Genomic DNA, 21,742 nt, shown 5'->3' on the forward strand with positions numbered 1-21,742 from the left:
TGTAGTACCTTGGTTGCGGGCACATCCCCAGTAGAAGCTGTGCAGGAGGTAGCTGATCAATGTTTCTCTCTCATCAATGTTTCTAACTCTGTCCCTTTCTCTTCCTCTCTGTGAAAAATCAATAAAACATATTAAAAAAAACTTTGCATGAAAGTTTATGTTGGACCAATTTAAATGAAAGACAATATTCTTCTGTTAGGTGAAATATTTACCTGTATTGCTTCTTAAATGCATCTTTAGTTTTAATAATAAAACAACAATATATAAACAGCTGGTTTATTCTTTTGGTTTATTATACGTATTAAAAGTTACTTTCTTGAGATGGCACATTGGCAGGTTTAATGTTTACTGAAACCTGGAATATTTAAAAGAAATTGTTTTTGAAAGTTTGATTATCCAGAAAAAAAGAGAAAAATAAGTCTTCCTACTGTTGAAAATAGTTATTTTTCATAAAAGGCTGAGAGAGGGAAAAATCGAAACCAACCATTTTTTATAAAGAAATGAGGCATTTCAAATTAGAAATACAAATTTAAAACGAACTAATTTTATAAAATATTGAAACTAGCCAAAATTACATGCATAAGTAATCAATAAGAGAGGAGCAGTGGAACTTAAATATGATAGGATTTATCAATAATAAATAAACATTTTTAGTGCAAATAGCGCAGAAAATTTTCTCCAAGTCAAGATCATAGCTATCATTCTGATGTGTACAAAATCAGTCTGAGTTCTGTATACAATCTATACAGTATATCTGTGAAGTCAGCTGCTGTGATGAAGTGCCAATCTGCAAATCATAAATATAAATGTGCTTAGTTATGTGTCCCATTCCTCTTGCAGCAGTTCATGTATTCAGGAAAATCTAGAAAGAAAAGAAATTTAAAAAAAAACCTAAGAAATTTTCATCCCTTTACATTTTCCTCTCAGTAAGATCCACCTATAAAGATAACTTGACCACGAGGGAAAGGGGGGGGAAAGGATTCTAGCATGTTCATATAAGCAAGCAACTGCTCAGTGCCTGTCTCCTTCTCAAGCTGTGAGAAAGGCAGTAATACGCAACCCTTGCCCTGGCCGGTATGGCTCAGTTGGTTGGGAGTCGTCTAGTGCTGGGGTTGCCAACAGGTGGTCCGTGAGGTCCAAGAGGTTGGCAACCACTGGTCTAGGGCACCAAAAGGCTGCTGGTTCAATTCCTGGTCAGGGCACATGCTGGGGTTGTGGGCTTGGTCCCTGGTATGGAGCCTGCAGGAGGTAGCAGATCAATATTTTGTATCAGCCGAAACCGGTTTGGCTCAATGGATAGAGCGTCAGCTTGAGGACTGAAGGGACCCGGGTTCGATTCCGGTCAAGGGCATGTACCTTGGTTGCGCGCACATCCCCGGTAGGGGGTGTGCAGGAGGCAGCTGATCGATGACTCTCTCTCATTGATGTTTCTAGCTCTCTATCTCTCTCCCCTTCTTCTCTGTACAAAATCAATAAAATATATTTAAAAAAAATATTTTGTATCAATGTTTTTCTCTCTCTCTCTCTCCCCCTCGTCCTGCCTCTCTCTAAAAACCAGCATGGTTTGTAAAATAAGATGTAAAACAATACAATGCTGGCCCTAATCTTAAGCACAACTACCTTGGGAGAAGGGGCAGGTGTCCTAGAGATCAGAAATGCCCATGTTTTCCTCTTTTAGGGGCCCTCCTACACTCCCTTTCTCAAAAGTCCACTCCTTCAGCCCAACTGAGCGGGCAGAGGACACATGACAAACTGCCGAGGCCAGGATGGACACCACCCATCCCAGCCAATCTCTTTCCCAGGGTTTTGCAGTGAAACCCCTGTCAGTGTCCACTGGCTGCCTGAATGCTGATGAAAGGGTGTGAGAAAGAGGAGCTGCTCTGGTTACTGTGGCCTTTAGTCATGTTTTCACTCTCTGGTGACTGAGTTGTAATTTCTTGTACTTAGTTCTACAATGCATCCCAGCATTACCCAAGAAAACAGCTTTTTAATTGTTGGGGTAGGAATTAGTTCTTACAACCAAATCATTCCCTGCCAAGACAGATGGAGAGGAAAAGGAAGGGTGTCCTGAGATCAAGTGAGAGCATGAGCAAAGACAAGGTACAGACAAAAGAACATGACACATGAGATAACATAGGGAAAAGTGGAAAATTAAAATGGATAATCTCATATATGTGGCAGATTACAGAAGGCTTAAAACCAGAGAAAAATTTGGCATGGATACTGTCACTGCTAGGGCCCATTGTAGGTTCTAGCGTAGAGAATTATATCAAGAAATGGTATTTTAGAAAGATGAGTCTGTCAATCCTGTGCAGGAAGGAGAAACCCTGGCTCAGGGGTTGGCCAGAATGTTATTGGAGAAATCCTCGGGTGAGAGGGAAAGGAGACAGACTAGAAGTTCATATGAAAGGAAGCAATGACAAAGGATACTAATGAGGATTTGGTACACTCCCACACCAGCTGAGAGAAAGGAACCAATCATAGCTTACGATGCATCAGTAGTTATCAGATGCCATTTAAGCAGACATCACAGTGAGAAAACATCCAAAAGATTTTTATTGGCTATATGCGTATGTACATAGTATTATGCTTAATATATAATGCAAAACATTCTATATGTTAAATAGCGTAAGAGCTATAATGGTGGTGATATGCTGACAGCTGGCTCAACAGGCAGTGGTAAGACAGAATAGTCAGGCATTAGGCTTGAGACACAAGCTCTGGAATGCAACTTACCTATGAAGCATGAAACTGGCTGTGCATCGCTATCACCTGCTGAAGTTTCTCTTCCTTGGCTCTTCTACAGTGGCAAACCTACAAGATAAATTATTTAAAATACCAGTCACGTCCCCAACCATGTGCCTACTACTTCCTACATTATGACAGAATTCTATGTAGGATTCTTTTAACCTGTTGACATTTACATTTGGATACTTAAGGCAGTTCAGAATTTAAGAATTAAAAATTAATTTTCTTTGGCAGATAACCTTTACCCATAAACTTCCAGAATGTAAAACAACTGATGCTTTCTGTCAGTTCTGATTATATAATATCAATATCTGTTTGTTAAATATGAAAATCCTACTATTGTTAACCAGGAAAGTTAACAAACACACACTTCCAGGTGCAGTTATATAGTACCAACAAAGAACAAATGAAAAAAAATCAATGCCTCACAAATGCTACAGCCATAGTTGTTAATGTCCCTGAATTTCAATTTTCTCTCATGAAAAATGTTCTTATGTAGCACATGTTATACAAAGTTTAGTAACAAAAGGTTATTTTTAAAATGTGGTGTTTCAGAGCAATTAGGTAAATATATAGGACTTTATCAAAGGGCAAGATACTGCTAAGCAGACTTTGATTTTTCTTTAAATACTAGAGGCACAGTCTGCACGAAATCGTGCGCAAGTAGCTCGCTACCGCTTGCCTCAGCTGGCCGGCCTGCCCGCCGCCACGAGAGCTCCCCGCCCCTGCAAGCAGCTCTGTCCCCGCCCGCCCGCCCCGAGAGCCACGGAGGTGGCCTTATATGATAAAGATAATGGAAATGCTAGTAATCATCGAACAAAAGTTATTCCAGAATGTTCTTAATAACGTTTAAAAAATTAATCTATAGTGCACTCTCTTAGAATAACTGTGAAACAAATTATTACAGGAGAATATTACAACTATTAAGCACATACTTAAAGCTAATTTACTAGCTTTACTTCAGAATCACACAACACTATCAGTTCTAAAAGAGACTATTACTTGATTTACCTGTTGTGTACTCACAAGCAGGTTTAAAGTGACAGAAAAGAATGCTATCATTCTCAAAGAGGCACTTTAGTTTTCTTTTTCTTTTTCTTTTTTTTAAAATATATTTTATTGATTTTTCACAGAGAGGATGAGAGGGATAGAGTTAGAAACATCAATGAGAGAGAATCATCGATCAGCTGCCTCTTGCACACCCCCTACTGAGGATGTGCCCCTAACCAAGGTACATGCCTTGACCGGAATCGAACCCAGGACCTTTCAGTCTGTAGGCCAACGCTCTATCCACTGAGCCAAACCGGTCCCGGCCACTTTAGTTTTCTTTCATGGCACTCAAAACCCCAGCTCAGCAATGTGCTAACATTTTTTTACTCACGAATACTTTGATATTACACTGCCACTTATCCTAACTGAAAAGTATTACATACTGTTCTCTTTTCCATGAAGCTACTGAGAAAATCATCGATTTCAGTCTTTCCCTCCAAGAAATCTTCAGCAATATTATCAGACTCTTCCTCAGCTTCGTGTGCAGCGACTTTTAATCTGGCCTGCAGGGCACTCGCACTACAGCTCTGAAAAAAAAAAAAAAAAAAAAAAAAAAAAAAATCAAGTATTATGTTAGTTCATAATAACCAGGAAAACTCCTTAGAAAGAAAACAAGGCAGGGGGAGGGAGAAGCAATCCGTTATATGCCTTACACAAGCGCTTTTTAAGGAACTCTGCTACCACCCAGGCCCTCAATTTGGATACCTAACACAAGAGAGACCAATCCATTGGCTGCAAACTCTTTAATAAAAGAAACTGGGCAAATCATTGTCCTCTCTCAAAGTGGCAGCAATCAATCATTGTGGTAGGCACCCTCTAAGATGATCCCCAATGAACTCCAACTCCTGATTTCCCTGCCCTTGTGTAATCCTCTTTCCCATGGATGTGGGCTGGACCTGGGGACTCACTTCTAAGGAAACATGACAAAAGAGATGGGATTAAATGTAACAAAGAGGTGAAAGACTTGTATCCTGAAAATTACAAAACACTATTGAAAAAAACTGAATATGACATAAAAAAGTGGAAAGACATTCCATATCCATGGATGGGAAGACTTGATTACTGTCAAGAAGACAATGCTACCCAAAATGATCTAGTTTTAATGCAATCCTTATCAAAATTTCCATGTGGTTTTTTTTTTGGTTTTTTTGCAGAAATAGAAAAAGTTCTGCTAAAATTCATGTAATTTCAGAAAACCTCAAATAGCTAAAATCAATCTTGAAAATGAACAAAGTTGGAGGATTCATACTTCCTGATTTCAAAACTTACTACAAAGCTATAGTAATCAAAACGGTGTTATACTGATGAGAGACATATAGATCAATATGCAATAGCAAGCCCAGAAATACACCTTCACATATATGGCCAAGTAATTTCTAAAGGTGTGCCAAGACCATTCAATGGAGAAAGAATAGTCTTTAACTACTGATGCTAAGTAAACTGGAAATCCACATGCAGAATCAATGAACCCTTACCGTACTTCATATAAAATTAACTCAAAATGGAACTAAATGAAGGAACTAAAGCTAGTTAGTAATAATACCTCAGAGGACTGGGGGAACAATGGGCAATACTGGTATATGACAATAGCTTAGTGCAATGTAAAACACATAATGATTGCTCAATGTTAGCTATTTCTTTTACTCTAAAGAATGACCATTTCTGAAATCCATTATACATTTATATTCTCCTTTACCATCTTTTTTGTTGTTGTTGTTGTTTTATTTCTATTTTATGTTTTATTACATTGGCTTTACTTTCCCAGAACTCCCGGTTTTAAAACACCAGAATACTGTTATGATGTTATTACTGACATGAGATATAAAGATTATGAACTCTATTTGCTTTTACTTTTAGAGATTTTTCTGAAAAGAAATGAGTTTATTTTTATAAAATGCTTTTCATTTTTCATATAACCAGATTTCTAGCATAAAATTTATTTGTGGTGAATACTTTATACTTTTATATATTTTTGTATTAGATCACTTTTCATTTAAGGTATCTATACAGAAGTTTAAAAGTGACTCTATAGTTAAAGTTTATTGCAAGAGTTAAACTGGCTTTATAATAACTTTCCCAGAACAGTTATTTATGGATATTTTAATATTTTTCTGTTTTGGAGCCAAATATGCTCTTGCATGAGCACAAATGACTTATAATGACACATAACTGAAGGCTGTTCATCAGTGTATAAAGTCCTTATAAAGTCAGACACCTAATAAATACTTTCTGATAAAATGAAAGTAAGCACGTGGCTGACACACATTAAGATAAAAACTTACAAAAAAAAAAAGTGCTAAACAATCTTACCTCACTAAGTTCATGCTGTCTTTGCATCTTCTTTTCAAAAGTAGATTTCATTTGTGTAAGTAATTCATACTAGAAGAGAAAATAAAAATGCTGTTTTCTTGTACTTGTAAATTACATTAATTTCTTCACAATGAGCACTAACTCACCTTTTCTAAAACAGTTTGCCTTTTGGCTTCCAAGCTGGGCTCCAAAAGCAGATTTTTTCCTGTAAGATAAAATTCTGGTTTATTTCTAGGTAAAGTCACATTTTTCTCAGGAAATGTAACAAGTAAAGGAAGACATACTTGCTAGTTCCTCAATACTTTTCACTAAGTTGTCCTTGTCAGTAATAATTTGTTTTAGTTGAGGCAAAGTAAGAAACTGTTCTAGTAATATCTCCTCTTGTTCATTCATATCTGTAAGTTGTGACACACTAGAAACAGAAAAAGACAATGTGTTAATGACTATCAATAATCTAGTTTTTCTCCATTATGATAAATATTCACGACTTTTCACTGCTATCTAACTGGCAGGGTTCTAAGTAATTTTGAATGCATACACACAGCAAATTGTAACCTTCAAAACAAATAAAACACCAACCACATGGACAAGAAAGTAGTCTAAATGTAGTGTCAAATCACTGTAGGACTATATAAAGAGTAGGCTGTGTGAACAGTCATAACAACCTTCCAATTTTACCCTCAGTGCCTTATTTAGCTAACCAATATGTGGCTATCACAATAAAAAACACATATATGTATGTGTATGTGAGTAGGAGTAGAAGATTTAGCCAAAATAAAAACTCAATATCCAAAGGGTGAAAAAGGCAACTGGATAGGGATGGCACCTAAACCTTTCCCAATGTATCTATTACTTTTGACCAGTGATCCATATAAAAGCGATGCATGATTAAAAATCTAAATTAAATATTAAAGAAAAAGTCTCTTAAAAATTCAAAGCAAACTCTTTTTCTAAGTTATATAATCATCCAGAAAAACATTATTTGAAGAGAAAAAATAGTATTTGGCTGTCGTCTCTGCTATGGTATATCCTGAAGAAAAAAAAGTATAACACACCTCACAAAAATCTTATCCTACATTCAGCATTCATATTAATAATACTGGTATTATTTTAACATTCAGTCAGTATTTATTAAACATATAAATGAAATAATTTTCACATGAACATAAATCACATAAGAGAAAAGACATTATTACCCTGGTAACTATCATTCCCAGCATCTAGAAAAATCCCTGGTACATAGTCATTCAATAAACACAACCTACCAAAACATAACTGATTTATAAAATTTAGCAATTAAGACAACCACAATTTAGAAACAGTGAGGATTTCAATACTTTTATTTAATATGGATATGACAATGATGATCTGCTTTGTATTTACTAATAAAACAGACAACAAACATCAATGTTATTCTCCAAGTCTTCTTACCTTAGTTCGGAGAGTTCTGGAAATTCATCAGGGACATCTGGCATCCTGTAACCAAGACCATTCTGGCTTATCTAAAGAGAGTTTGAAATGGTATTATATTTCAGCCATCTTTTCAACTGTTCTCATTATCACATCTTCGTCTTTGCACTTTCCACTGTCCGTACTCTCTCCACTTTCTTTCCTGTATTCTTTTCAGTTACTCTTTTTGTTTGTTTTTTTGTGGGGGCGAGGGGTGGTCAGGTGAGTACCTTCTTAGCTCTCTTTCATGTGCAAAGTACAGGCTGTAAAATAAATCTCTTAAGTATATCTGTGACAATATGGAGAATTTCATTGAAATGTATGAATAAAGCTACCTTAAATGAAAGGAATTAAGTAAGGGAGGACATTAATAAGCTGAGAAAAGTCTGAATAGTTACATAACTAAGTTCGGTGAGACAGTAGGCAGATAAAGAACAGAGTATGCATCATTTGAATATCGATGACTTTAAAGTTGAAGACTCACGAAAAGTTGTAACTTTGTTTTACCGCTAATTGTGGTTTGTTCATAATATTCATTAATACAATGATGTAAGATTTTGGAAAACAGGAACCAGTTTGGCTTAGTGGACAGAGCGTCGGCCTGCGGACTGAAAGGTCCTGGGTTCCATTCCGGTCAAGGACATGTACCTTGGTTGTGGGCACATCCTCAGTAGGGTGTGTGCAAGAGGCAGCTGATCAATGATTCTCTCTCATCAATGTTTCTAACTCTGTCCCTCTCTCTTCCTCTCTGTAAAAAATCAATAAAATGTATATTTAAAAAAAAAAGATTTTAGAAAACAAAGTCCACTTGGGTCTATATTCTAAATTATTACAAACATTATAACTAGTAAAGCTGGATATAATGTTTTATAACATTTGAGTATTACTATAGGAGATATTCACTAAGGGTTTAAAATGAAGGTTTTAAATCCCTTGATATGTTTTATAAACAAATATTAGTCTCTTATCTCAGTAAACTCCCACATGGCAACAGTTACTAGCTTACTTAAGGAACAGAATTTTCAAACCAGTTGGACACTTGAAGCCCTGAGTATGCTATGGCAGACCCTCCACAATCTGTTCTTCCTCCATGGTCATCTCTGTGCCTTTGCCCAAGTCCTATAGGACAGCCAGGGAGATCTTTTACAGGCAGCTTCACAACTACACATCTGGTAAATGCCTCCATGCCTCTTCAGAGAAAGCTTTATATAACCACTTGTCATCCAGGCACATTCATTACCGTGTATCAAATCTGGCCTCAGGCATAAATTCATTCGCTCATTCATCTGCCTCATTTTAACCGAGCACCTGATATCTGTATTGGGGCTTAAGGCACTTAAGAATAAAGTTATGAAAATATAGATTCACATTTTCCTTCTAAGTTCTATCTTGGTCCCTAGCAGCACTGACCATTCCCTCAATTGTGTCTTCAACATAACTTCAGACTATGTCTTCTACTCTACTGAAAGTTCCTTATTGACAACTGTTTGATTATATGTTGGTGACCTCTATTAATTTGTTAACTAAGTTGAAAATATGATTTAATCTTTTTTCTTTTACACCTTAGTGATTGGCACAAGGAGACATAATTAATTAATTTTTTAAATCTTTTAAAAAATATATATTTTATTGATTTTTTTTTTTACAGAGAGGAAGGGAGAGAGATAGAGAGCTAGAAACATCGATGAGAGAGAAACATCGACCAGCTGCCTCTTGCACACCCCATACCGGGGATGTGCCCGCAACCAATGTACATGCCCTCGACCGGATTCAAAAACCGGGACCTTTCAGTCCGCAGACCAACGCTCTACCACTGAGCCAAACCGGCTTCAGCATAATTAATTTATTTAATGTTCATTAATGTTACAAGGGTACAAAATATCACTAATTGAAGATACCAACCTGCACTGAAGTGTCTGCTGTGGGAACAGGTAATGGCAGATTGGAAAGGACGCCAAAGGAAGGAGCAGCAGGTTTGGCTGTTGTGTAACTTGTCGTTGATGAAGTGTCAGCCACAGATAAACTGACAGTCCTGCTAGCTTCTTGTGGGGGAAATGAAGGAAGAAAGGGAAAGCCCTGAGAAGCATAGGAAGGCATCCCACCCGGGTTACTGTACAGGCTAAAGAGAAAGAGAAACACATGATTAGAAGTTAGGGGTGACTGTAAAATTATTCCTCAATTTTCAGGTAACAACTGTCATATGTTACAAATGGAATCCATTTATGGCAGATGACACTTGTTATTTAACTGAATTAAATAGTATATAATTTGATAAAATATAAACACCCAAAATTTTGGTTTCAATGAAGAAGAAAAATGTTTTAAAAGCCATTCAAGTTCAAATTCTCAACAGAAGCGAATAGACAGGCCATATTTGAATTTTAAGCATTCCACTGGCATCAGCCAACATCTTCATAGAGAGAATCTTATATAATAGAAGGGTAATATGCAAATTGTCCCTATCGACCAGGAACAACTGGTCACTATGACACACACTGACCACCAGGAGGTCAGACGCTCAACACAGGAGCTGCCCCTGGTGGTCAGTGCGCTTCCACAGGGGGAGTGCTGCTCAGCCAGAAGCCAGCTTATGGCTAGCCAGCGCAGTGATGGTGGAGGGAGCCTCTCCCACCTCCACGGTAGGAGATGTCTGACTAATGGCTTAGGCCTGTTCCTCACCAGACATCCCCGAGGGCTTCTGGGCTGCCAGAGGGATGTCTGGCTGCCAGCTTAGGCCATACCCATGGGGAGCAGGCCTAAACCGTCAGTTGGACATCCCGAGGGGTCCCAGACTGTGAGAGGGCGCAGGCTGGGCTGTAAGACCCCCACCCCCACCCCCACCAAGTACACAAATTTTCTTGCACCAGGCCTCTAGTGGTAAATAACATTTAATTCAGAAAATTTATTCAAGTGAGGTTGCTTAGTAACTTTCACTGTATTATAATAGAACAAATATGGTTTAAAGTCAAGACTGATTTTCTAGGGAGGTGAGGGAATGTTCTAGGGGGTGGGAGTGGCCAGGGAAAAGACAATGGGGTTGGGGAAAGAAGACACATGTAATACTTTAAACAATACAGAATTTAAAAAAAAAAAAAAAGACGGATTTTCTAGAAAATTTTAAATAAAAATTAAATGTATAGATGAGTTGCTAAAAATTTTAATATATAAGAGAGGATGAGATAAATCTTGCCATAAGCCACACCCTTGGCAGGATGACCCATAATTGGGGAAAAACTCAAAACCCCAAGTTTCTCCCTAAGGAGCAAAGAGTTTGAGCTCTGCAACTTTAAAAACCAGCCCTATGCAGATGAGCCCTCTAGGCATCTAGCTTTGAAAACCAATGGGACTGGCATCCACCAGCTCCCCAAAGCTAAGCAAACTGAGAAACAGTTCCTGAAGGGCTTACATCTGGTGCACTGGCTTTTTTGTCTGCTGTTCAGGAAATGCCATTGATCACCTGGCTCGGAGGCCAGGGAGCTGGAGTTCCTGGGTGCAATAGGATTGTAATAGTTACAGAGACTACCCCTGGGGCACTGCACAGACAGCAGAAACACCCCCTCACCCAGCCTTCCTATGAAAGTGGCCTATTTGTATGGTAGCAATCATACTTGGGTCAAAACTGCTGTTTGGATTTTAACCTTGCTATCTGACTTTCGATTACTTGCTTAAACAATAGGGTAGTTACAGGAGATTGATTCCCACTAACTCAGTAGCTTTAGGTGTAGAAACTGTAGAAAACCTTTAGAGATAACCTTTAGAGATTAACCGCTGAGTTCTGCTTCTGTTTTATCGGCAAGATAGGGCCACATTCTAATGTTCCCAGCCTTTAGAATTTAGGACAAAGGAAAATTCCGGTAGTTTGAACCTTTAAAAAGGATTGCCTACCCCTGGAATGGTGTGGTCCTGTGGACTCCACCTGTGTGTGGTGCTCTCACGGACATCCTGGCCAGTTTTTTTCAATAAATCCTTGCCTGCTTTTTTAATCAATCATCAGCCTCCAGTGGTCTTATTTTGAACCCAGGGTTCGACCTCACATTTGCTTGTGCAGGAGCTTCGGCAAGAGGGGCAGGTTTCAGGATTGGCTAACAAAGGTGCTGGAACATAGGTGGTAACGCCATCTTGCACTTGCCCTTTGCCTCTCCTCAGCTTGTTGGTATCTCCCAGAAAGGAGATTATACACTTACCTAAGCCAGACTTTTGAGACTCTCTCCAACAGGACACTTCTAAACTGCCTGGATGTTGTGGCCAGTGGGACTTAAGCTTGTGTCCCATAGGACAATACATATTTGCATACTTTAAAAGCTACTGCCACCCAGAGCCTGGGAAGCAGGCAGGAACTGGCACACTTTGAACTACTGATAGCTCTTAAAGATATAACAGACTGCTTGAATAATCACAAAGGTTTGAGAGGCATTCAAAAGACAGGGCAAGAGGTTCATCTCCTAGTCCAATCCTCAAGACTGGGGGAGGTGACTGTTTTATCTCCTGATAGAAACCAACACAGAGTCAAGCAAGTACATGTTCCAAACAAAAGAGCAAAATAAAACCTCAATAATGGAGATAAGTAATATACCTGATAAACAGTTCAAAGTAATGGTTAAGAAGTTGCTCAGAAGAATGGTGGAACACAGGGAGAACTTTAACAAAGAACTAGGAAATACAAGAAAGTACCAAATGGAAGTCATAGAGCTGAAGAATATGATAACTGAAGTGGAAAGTAAACCGGAGGGGTCCAACAACAGGCTGGCTGAAGCAGAAGAAATGATCAGAACTCAAAAGACTGAACAGCTGAACTAAGCCAGTGGTTGCCAAACTCATTCGTCAACAGAGCCAAATATCAATAGTACATCAATTGGCATTTCTTTTGAGAGCCAAGTTTTTTAAACTTAAATTTCTTCTAATGCTACTTGGTCAAAATAGACTCGCTCAGGATGTGGCATTTTGTGGAAGAGCCACACTCAAGGAGCCAAAGAGCCATATGTGGCTTGCGAGCTGCAGTTTGCCGACCATGGAACTAAGTCAATATGAGAAGGAAAAAAAAGCATGAAAAAAAAAAAAAAGCTGTGAATGAAAATGGGGCTCTGGAATAAATTTAACAAGTTCAATGACTAAAAGTAATCACAAGGGTAACCTGATCATAAATTTCTAACTGGGCAAGAAGTAGTAAGTGTTGGTGGAGAAATGGGAATCCTGTGCAGCAACTTTGTATTACCAAAGTATGGAGGTTCCTAAAAAAAAATTAAAAATAGAACTACTAAATTTGTAAGTCATAAGAAAAAATTACAAATTCCATGATATGAAAACACACACACACACACACACACACACAAAAACAAACAAACCTCTACAGAACAAAGTCCATTATAAGAAAAGACAAATAACACATTGGGGGAAATTTTTAAACTCATCATAGACACAGGGATAATTGATCTAATATATAAAGAGTTCCTACAACTGAAATAGCAGAATGGAGAATAGGACAGTTGGTGGGGGGGAGAGGGTGAGGCATATTGTGTGTTGGAGTGATGGTCAATTTGCATATTACTTCTTTATTATATAGGATACGTTATTTAGAAACAATATGACAATATTTGTACTATTCTTGAATGAATCTTAATAATTCTGAACCACTTTGCTTTATTTTTGACCCCTATGATAGATACAACCTATAAAATAATCTAGGAGATGCATCAAACTTGCATTTTAATAATGTGCACTTTAGCATATAGCAGGGGGGGGGGGGGGAGGGGGGGAGGGGGGGAGGAGAGGTTAGAGGGGGTCAATGAGGGATAAAGAGGACTATTGTAATACTTTCAACAATAAAGAATTAATTTAAAATAGAGTATACCAGCTCATATAAAAAAATAATAATGTGCACTTTATCACAGAACTTACATAAAAGGAGAACAAATAAACTTATTGGCTTCTATTTTCATATAAGGTGAATGATGAGTTAACATTTAGCCCTATCCTAACAGAAAACAGGAAATACTGTTTTTAGATAAAGACTATCAGTGAGGCTCATGACTCCAGAACATAGACAAGAGGCAAAGATTAGAGTTGGGGCTGATGTACATAATGAACCTGATAACATAGCTATGCAGATGTTCAGGCACAAGATGTCACTGCCACTTAGCTTGTGAATAAAATAATGTTCTTTAAAATTAAACAGAAGGACTGGGCAATAAATACAATAACTATTCTGAAAAGCAAAAAAAGCAACAAGAAGTTGCACTATCATGCAGTTTCAGAATATCAAAGATATAAAAAATGTTATAAAAATCAGAAATCAAAATGGCATTAGACATCTTAGTATTAATAGCCTATATTTAGACAATAGAGGAATGTTTGCAAAGTGGAAATCACTTTAACTTAGAATTTGAACTGCAACAATTATTACGTGTAAGTGTATATTAAAGACATTTGCAGATTTTAAAAAATGTCTCAAGACTTATCTTTTAAGCATCCACGCCATAATTTACAAAAATGTTCACAGCATTACTTTGGCACAACCAGGCCACTCCACTCTCAAGAAGAAAAGGCGATTTTTCTCCCCTTGCATTTTGTCAAGTTTTTGCAATTACCTCAACAAATCAAACTGAGCAGAAGTGAAGGATTTCAGCAACTAAGTCATAATGGCTTTCTCACAGCCCTCTCTCTCAGGAGGTTCACGCTGGAACACTAGCCATTGTGTTGTGAGGGAGCCAGCACACATAAAGGTAACATTCAGGAATACCAGCTGACTCCCCCAGGTAAGGACTTTGAGGAGAGCCTCCTTACGATGAACAGAGCAGGGAAGAGCTCACTCCGATGAACCCTTTCTGAGTGGAATACTACAAATGTGTTCATTGTTTTAAACCGTAATTTTGTGGCTAATATGCTATTAAGTCTTAATAACCAGAAAATATTTAGCGCCTGGAAGTGGAAGCTGCTATGACCAAAACATGAGAGTGGCTTTGGGACCATCCAGAGTTTGTGAAAGCGAGATATACCCTCAGGAGAGTGTCAAAGGCCGCAGGGCCTCAAGAAGACTGTGAGTGGGAATACTAAAAAGATCTAAGAAACAAAGCCAATGAAAAATTGGAAGTAATTAACTCCAGAAAAAAAGTAAGAAAGTTATAACACAAAAATGTACTTAGGCGACAGGAAATGTGTAGTCAAAGTAATGAAAACACCAAAAATTTATTTAAATAAAATTTATGATATAATTTCACTGAGAGAATGAGAGAAGATTTGTGAAAGATAACTAAAATCCTCATTAATCATAATGGGAACTTAATAGGTAATATATAAAATGATGGGATAAAAATATAGCAGTATATATGTATTATTGACTAAGATGAAGGTAGACCTGGCTGGGCAGCTCAGTGGGTTAGAGCAGTATACCAAGGTTGCAGGCTCTATCTCCAGACAAGACACATACAAGAAACAACAATGAATGCATAAGCACATGAACAACAAATTGATGTTTCTCTATCTTTACACCCCCTTTTCCGCCCCCCTTCCTCTCTCTCTCAAATCAATCAATAATTTTTTTTAAAAAGATGAAAGTAAATATTAGAGAAGCAGCTAAAAGAAGAAAACAGTTGTCTCTGAACAGTATGAATCTATTTTTGTGAAGATGGGGATGTAAAAATAAAGTTCTTTTTAGCATCATCTGAATTTTTTAAGCTATATTTTGATTACTTTGATTAAAACAAATATACAAACATTTGTTACAAATATACTTACTATGGAAATGCTGCTGAAGTAGGAGCTAAAACTGGAGGATTCTTCCAAAACTCATCCAATAGACTCTGAATAATTTTTCCAAGATCTGAGTGCATTGTAAACTGAAAATAACAATAATACAGAATGATTAAAATCACTTTCAGAAAAAGAATATAAGTTTTCATTAGGATAACTTCACTTTTAACTTAAATATTAAAACCTATTTTTACAAGACAAGAATTAAATGGTAAGCAAAGGACATTGTGTCAAATAAAGGTGTCAGCAATCCACAATTTACAATATTTTTTAATAGAATCAATACTATAAATCAAACAAAGGTCTATTTAATCAATGATGCACCTAAAATATTTCCATATTTCACTATTTATAAAGATTGGAAGGGTCAAAGGTAAATACTGAGAGTACATTATTCACGTTAATCAATGTTATACATAGCTTGAGAACTTTAAGGCATATCTGAATTTCATTTCTATTAAAAACTATGGAATAATTACTGTGAACCTCAGCAGGTCCTTGCCACTGAAAAACAGCCTTTGAATCGGTACTATCATAGACAGTGGAAAAGATTTTTGAAAGTTACTGATTCCAAAATGAGATTTCAAGTGCATTTTAGATTTCGAAAGTGTTTAGTAAAAAAGTAATACACCTGTTTTATTACTCTGAAATAAATATACCATAAACATACATTGTTTACTAATGGAGAGGTAACATATATTCCTTGTTTATCCATTAAATGATGTCGTATTGGTGGATAAACACTGATCACTGGTTTTTCCTGAGGAAATTGTGGAGGAAGCAATCTGGTAAAGGTAGAACAGATGAAAAACAAAGACAACAAATGTTACATTCCATAGTAATAATCCTAAAACAAAGTTAGTTTAAAACAAATTACATTTTCATACTTTCATTTGGATTCATTAGTTAGTAATAAATTCTCTTTTATGGTTGTTGAGATGATTGAAAATATACAAAAAGATACAATTTGAAAATAAAATTAAGTAATTCCATACAGCAAGCACGTCAAACTTGGCTACATGAGGCCCACAATGAATATTTTTGTGGCCCAGCCAATGTAACAGTACGTAAGAAACATTTTAATAAAAATTTCGTAACTTAATTTTTACAATATCTTGTTATATATAATTATTAATAACGAACTACAACGTTCGCTAATGACTGATTTCTTTAACCTATTACAAATTTAAGATTAGGGAATGAAATCTTTAAAAATGGGATTTTACTGGATATGAGACTGTTTTCCAAATTTCCTCTAAAACTCAAAAGAATGTGTTCTTTCAAATTGCTTCTCCATTTCCCTGGTGGCTCAGAAAACTCTTTGTTGGCAGCAATGTCAAAAAGAAAACTAGGTCTTTGTTGGCTTCTTCTACTTGGTTGTACATAGGACACTTGGAGAGAAGTAAAACTACTCAATTTATATAGTTGAAGATGTAAAACTAGTTTGGTAAAAAGGCAAGTGGCCTTGGGAGCCTGACTAATCTGGGTTTGTATCCCGACTATGCTCTAATTTGCCCCAATTTGCTACTGTGAGGACTCAAAAGACCACTGTACATCACGACAACACAGCATAATGCTTGAATTCACTCCTTCAGCTAGGATACAGTGACGCCTCCTGTGGGCAGGCACTACGCTGGGCAATGAGGACATGGAGATGAATAAGGCCTGGCTCCTGTCTTCAAGGTAGGTACCTTCTTAACCCACCCACACACTGCCTCCAGAAGCCAGCCACCTAATGCAATCTGAGGGAAGAACGTCATTTGTCCAACTTTCCTCTTTATAAGACAATAACCTCATGTTTATATAATTAACTTTTTTTCCTTAAAAAATAAACAGATCAAATCAGTCTTGAACTTTCAACTTCTTTAGGATATAAAGGTGAATATATCTGTAATGGTTTTCCACACATGATCTCTCTGATTGCTTGTTATTATCATTCTCCTCTTTCAACCTACTTCCAGCTAAGACTTTAGTGCAAATCAATGAAACTGAATACAGTATTCATGATTTTTGTGTCTTTTTATTGTATTTCCTCTTTTATAATTTTCTTACGGCAATATACATTAAGTAATTTCTTTACAAAATATTTATTCACAAAATTGTGCAACTTTGATAAATTATAGTTACTGGAAAGGGAATATTTAAAATAAGTTCACTTTAAACAATTTACTTCTAATAATAAATAGTCATATTACAGAGAAACATAGGATACAATTTCTACTCACATATTAATGTTAATTGTCAGGTTGTTTACGCTGAATGGCAACCTGTATTCCACATCTTTCTGTATTTCAGCTATACTGTAGGAGAAAATTTGAGAAAAAAATTGTACCTAAAGTTATAAAACCATTAATATTAAAGACAAATGTTAAATGTTTTTAGAGCCTACTAAAATTAGTTTTAGTTTTAATCACAGAATCTAGATGGCCACTATAACTTGTAGCTTAAAGGGAAAGTGATCATAGAAAAGGCTTATCAAAAAAGAGGCAATAATATTCTGAAATATTCAAGTGTGTGAGAGTATGTGTGGGTGGGGGGTAGACGTTGAGGTAAAGAGGAAAGAATAACTTATAATAATGCTAGATTGACTTACTATCACTTTATCTGTTAGTAAAAGCGATTGTGAGCATTCTTGTTAATACAGATCGGCAAGACATCTATCTGGGTTCTAACGACAACTGTGCCACTAACCAGCTGTATTTAAACCTCACTGCTGGCTGTTTTCAAAAACAAACAAATACGCCCCCCTCTTCCTAAGAGAAGCCTAATTTTATTCTGAAATAGCAATGTTCTAGTCTTTCTTACAGCTGGTTGTTGCTATAGACTTAAGTGCTAGCAATAAGATACAGAAAAATTGAAACTGGGGGGTAGAGTTTCCAGGAAAGCATTTTATAGGGAATAAAAAACCTGGCATGAGCGTTTATGCCCTTTCTCCCTGGACCCGAGAGCTGGACTTCAATCAGAATTGGACTATGAGTGGCGGAGAATGGAAGGTTAGGCAGAGCTCAGCAGGTAGAAAGAAGTAGTGCGGGTTCTTGCTGACTACAGAAATGCTGCACAATTTCTTTTTATGTGAGAGAAAAAACAAACTTTTCTTTTGTGTCACTATTTTGGGAGTCTTTATTCCTAGCAGCTGAACATAATTCCCAACTATTCTAAGTCCCTTATATTTTAACATTCTACATTCAGAATTCTTTTTTATTGTTAGTTTGCAGGCATACACTATTACAATTTTAATTTGCCAACCAAATTTTGGGGGGCTCATGTGGAATTCTAACTAACATTCATATTTCCAAAGAGAAAAAAATATTAAGTTGTATTAGTAAGTTATGATTGAGAGAAAATTTAATATTTAAATATACTAACTTCTTAAAGCATGAATACCTTTGAAAGAGGTTTGGCCTTTGCATAATTTTGTTTTGGTTACTTTAATAGCTTTAGAAAACCTTGTATTTTTCTCATTTTTTGGTACTACATTTTTTGGTCTTTTGACTTAAAAATTTTATGAATGTTTCTCTTTGGGGAACAGGTTTGAACTAGGATACTGACAGCCTCCTCAGTTGTATGAACACCATGTAATCAATAAAGTTTTATTAATTTTTTTATTTCTCTACATTATCTTGGGACCCATGTCACTGCTTCGAGGGAATACTGGTCACAAAGGCATCCACCAGTTCAAAGCCAAGGAGAGCATCTTATTGACTGAGAGCATGACCTCTTCAGTTAGGCTTCTTGGACACAAATTCTCTGCCATTAACTTGTGTGGTCTTGGGCAAGTTACTTAACCTGTCTAAGCCTTATCTCTCAAATGGGAAATGGGAATATTACAAGCATCAATCTACCTAAAAGAGTTGTTAGCTTAAGTGAAGTAATGCATGGAAACCCTCCACATAATACATAAAAATTAGCTATTATTAAATAGGCATTTAGAATTCGCATCGAAGTTGAAATCTGCCTAAATTTGTAGTATTAAAATTTTAACTGTTTTTAGGCATTGTATTTGGTCAGAATGTCCAATTCACTGTCACCACAATTAATGACGGCATAATATTCTAGTATATTGTTTAACCTATTCTCTTTTTTTTAGATATTTAAATTGTTTTCAGTTTTCACTACTGTGAACCATGCTCTGATAAACGTTCTTAAAACCACAACTTTATGCTGACAGGCATACCACTCAGATGTAAATAAAAATGATATTTTAAAGCAATACTATAATCACACCACAAGAGAAAATTTAAACAATGCCCCATTAATTTATTTCCTAGATTTTCCGAGACAAGTGAAGTAGTGTGGTTTTACCTCAGTGGCTCTGAATCTGGGACTAAAGAAAACTGAAACAACAGATAACTGCTAGAATGTCTGACTAACTGGAATCTTCATTTTTTTAATAGTCCCTAAAGCTGTAAACAAATGTATCCTGAAATGCAAGAGGCACTCACTAATTATGGTTAAAAGATTCCTTTTGTAGAACATTCATTTACCTCCTACTTTATATTTTCTGTAAACTTGGATTTAATAGGCAAAACTTGGTTCAACTGCAACAGCTATCATTTTTGCAGCATCGTGCAAGAAAATACAAATAGAGAGGAATATAGCTGGTGTGGGCTCGGAAGGGACACAGGGGACTCAGGAGATAGATAGTCCAGTAACTGAAGAGATCAAGGTACTGATCCCATTCATTTCCCAAGGGTGACTCAAGGACTATTTATATGTGAATAAAGGCAGGATTCACATGTAAATAAAGATATAGAATAGACACCTTCCCCATCTTATCTAAATCTCCAGGAAATATCAAAACAGACTTTAAAAGCAAATCTATAGCATTGCTACAAGGCAAGTAGTGCCATAAGCAGAAAAGCAGCTTGGGAGAGTCCCTGAAAGATTAAAAAAAGTGGGATTAAATTTAAGGAAAAAGGAAAAGATAGTAAATACAGAACCTAGTGACAATCCAAAGCATAACACCAATGCAAAGTGGAGCAGTGTGCGGGTCCTCCCAGCTCAAGTCAATGCAAACCAGGCGTGTGGCGGGCAGAGCAGGAGCACCTTTCAGGGTAAGGAAAGGGAGGCCTGTGACAGCACTGAATGCAAAGCACCCTCTCCCCAGGATTGTGCAGCACAGTGAGAGAGCCTCTGAGAGGCAGTGCCTCAGGAAGCCTCCCTCTGACAACTCAGCTGGTCCCACACTGGAGTAAGTCCTTTTCACTCACCACCAGAGGCAGCTATGGTAAACAGTAAGCATCCTCAAACAAGTCAACAAGGAACCCCAAATACAGAAACAGACACATCTGAAAGGTTTCAACAAAACCAGACCATGCAAGGCATGCACCAAGCTCAGCAAGCCCAAAACACAGAAACTTAAAGGAAACAGAAGCAATTGAGCAAAGACTACAAATTAAAACAAAATAAATAGCACTTGCTTATACTTATGCATGCGCACACACACAAACGACATAAAATTGACCCTTCTCCTGGAGAATACTAATGCACTTAGGCCTATGAAAGGCTTTGAGAAATTCTAAAGTGCTTGATTTTGTTTTCTAATATATTTAACACGAACTTATTTCTCAATACCTTTTGAACAGTGCTCTGTAGAACCACAAGCTACTAATGACAGGTGTGTAAAGAGCTACAGGGACACAGAAAAAAACATCTAACCAAACGGGGGGTTGGGAGGGAGTTTGTGGTGAGACAGCATAGGGACCTGGCCACAGATATGAAAAATAATTGGCTGGCTGCAATCCCCTCCACTTCCTAGTCAAAAGTACAGAAGCAACTTTCTCAACTGCCTGTTTAAACTACTAACCCCAAGGTGTGACCGCGAAACAGCCATCTGAGGGTGGCAAAATGAGCAATTAGCCAGCTTGCCCCCACAGCCCAGGAGCCAACAGTTACTAAGCAGAGCAGCTGGGAAAGGAAGAATCTATTGATACAATGGAAAACTCTTCAAGCCCGCCTTTTTTTAAAAAAGCCCACCTTTCGGTGCAAGCTTATGTCCCAGCTTAGGAGAGCAGCCACGCAGGGCCAGCTGCCCCTGAGCCAGTTCAGAGGACCTGCCTTTCCTCGGCGCTGCTTCTCTTGTGCTCGGCATACGCTTAGTAAAACCGGGGGATTTCTCTGGGCTTCCTCTCAATTACTCTCTCGGGGAACTAAGAAGCGCAACATTGGTGGCAGCGAGGTCTTCTAGGAAAACAAATCACATCTGAGCTACACACAGAAGTTCATTCGAGCTAACAGGAAAGGGAACGCGGGGGAATGAAGTGGGCATTCCAGGCAGAGAATTTCCTAAGGAAAGCTTCCGAAAGGAGCACCCGTCTCTAAAAGGAGCACCCGTCTCTAAAAGGAGCACCCGTCTCTAAAAGGAGCACCCGTCTCTAAAAGGAGCACCCGTCTCTAAAAGGCTCCCTATCTTTAGCCACTAAAGAAACTTCACAGCCCC

General features: G+C 37.4%; 1 protein-coding gene across 1 annotated transcript in view; it reads right to left on the minus strand.

Moving 5' to 3' along the window:
• Positions 1 to 272: 272 nt before the first annotated feature.
• VPS37A (VPS37A subunit of ESCRT-I) overlaps positions 273 to 21,742 on the minus strand; it is a 29,621-nt gene continuing 8,151 nt past the window's right edge. Inside the window, exons 2-12 of the mRNA XM_084879245.1 lie at positions 17,529 to 17,603; positions 15,974 to 16,088; positions 15,289 to 15,389; positions 9,460 to 9,676; positions 7,540 to 7,610; positions 6,393 to 6,520; positions 6,255 to 6,313; positions 6,109 to 6,177; positions 4,182 to 4,325; positions 2,737 to 2,814; positions 273 to 862 (exon numbers count right to left, since the gene is read on the minus strand). Coding sequence (XP_084735371.1) covers positions 2,737 to 2,814; positions 4,182 to 4,325; positions 6,109 to 6,177; positions 6,255 to 6,313; positions 6,393 to 6,520; positions 7,540 to 7,610; positions 9,460 to 9,676; positions 15,289 to 15,389; positions 15,974 to 16,088; positions 17,529 to 17,603 — 1,057 coding nt within the window. The 3' untranslated portion in view covers positions 273 to 862. The remainder of the gene's footprint in view (positions 863 to 2,736; positions 2,815 to 4,181; positions 4,326 to 6,108; positions 6,178 to 6,254; positions 6,314 to 6,392; positions 6,521 to 7,539; positions 7,611 to 9,459; positions 9,677 to 15,288; positions 15,390 to 15,973; positions 16,089 to 17,528; positions 17,604 to 21,742) is intronic.

The sequence above is a fragment of the Pipistrellus hanaki genome (genome assembly GCF_964339955.1).
Source record: "Pipistrellus hanaki genome assembly, chromosome: 3".
Taxonomy (NCBI): Eukaryota; Metazoa; Chordata; class Mammalia; order Chiroptera; family Vespertilionidae; genus Pipistrellus; species Pipistrellus hanaki.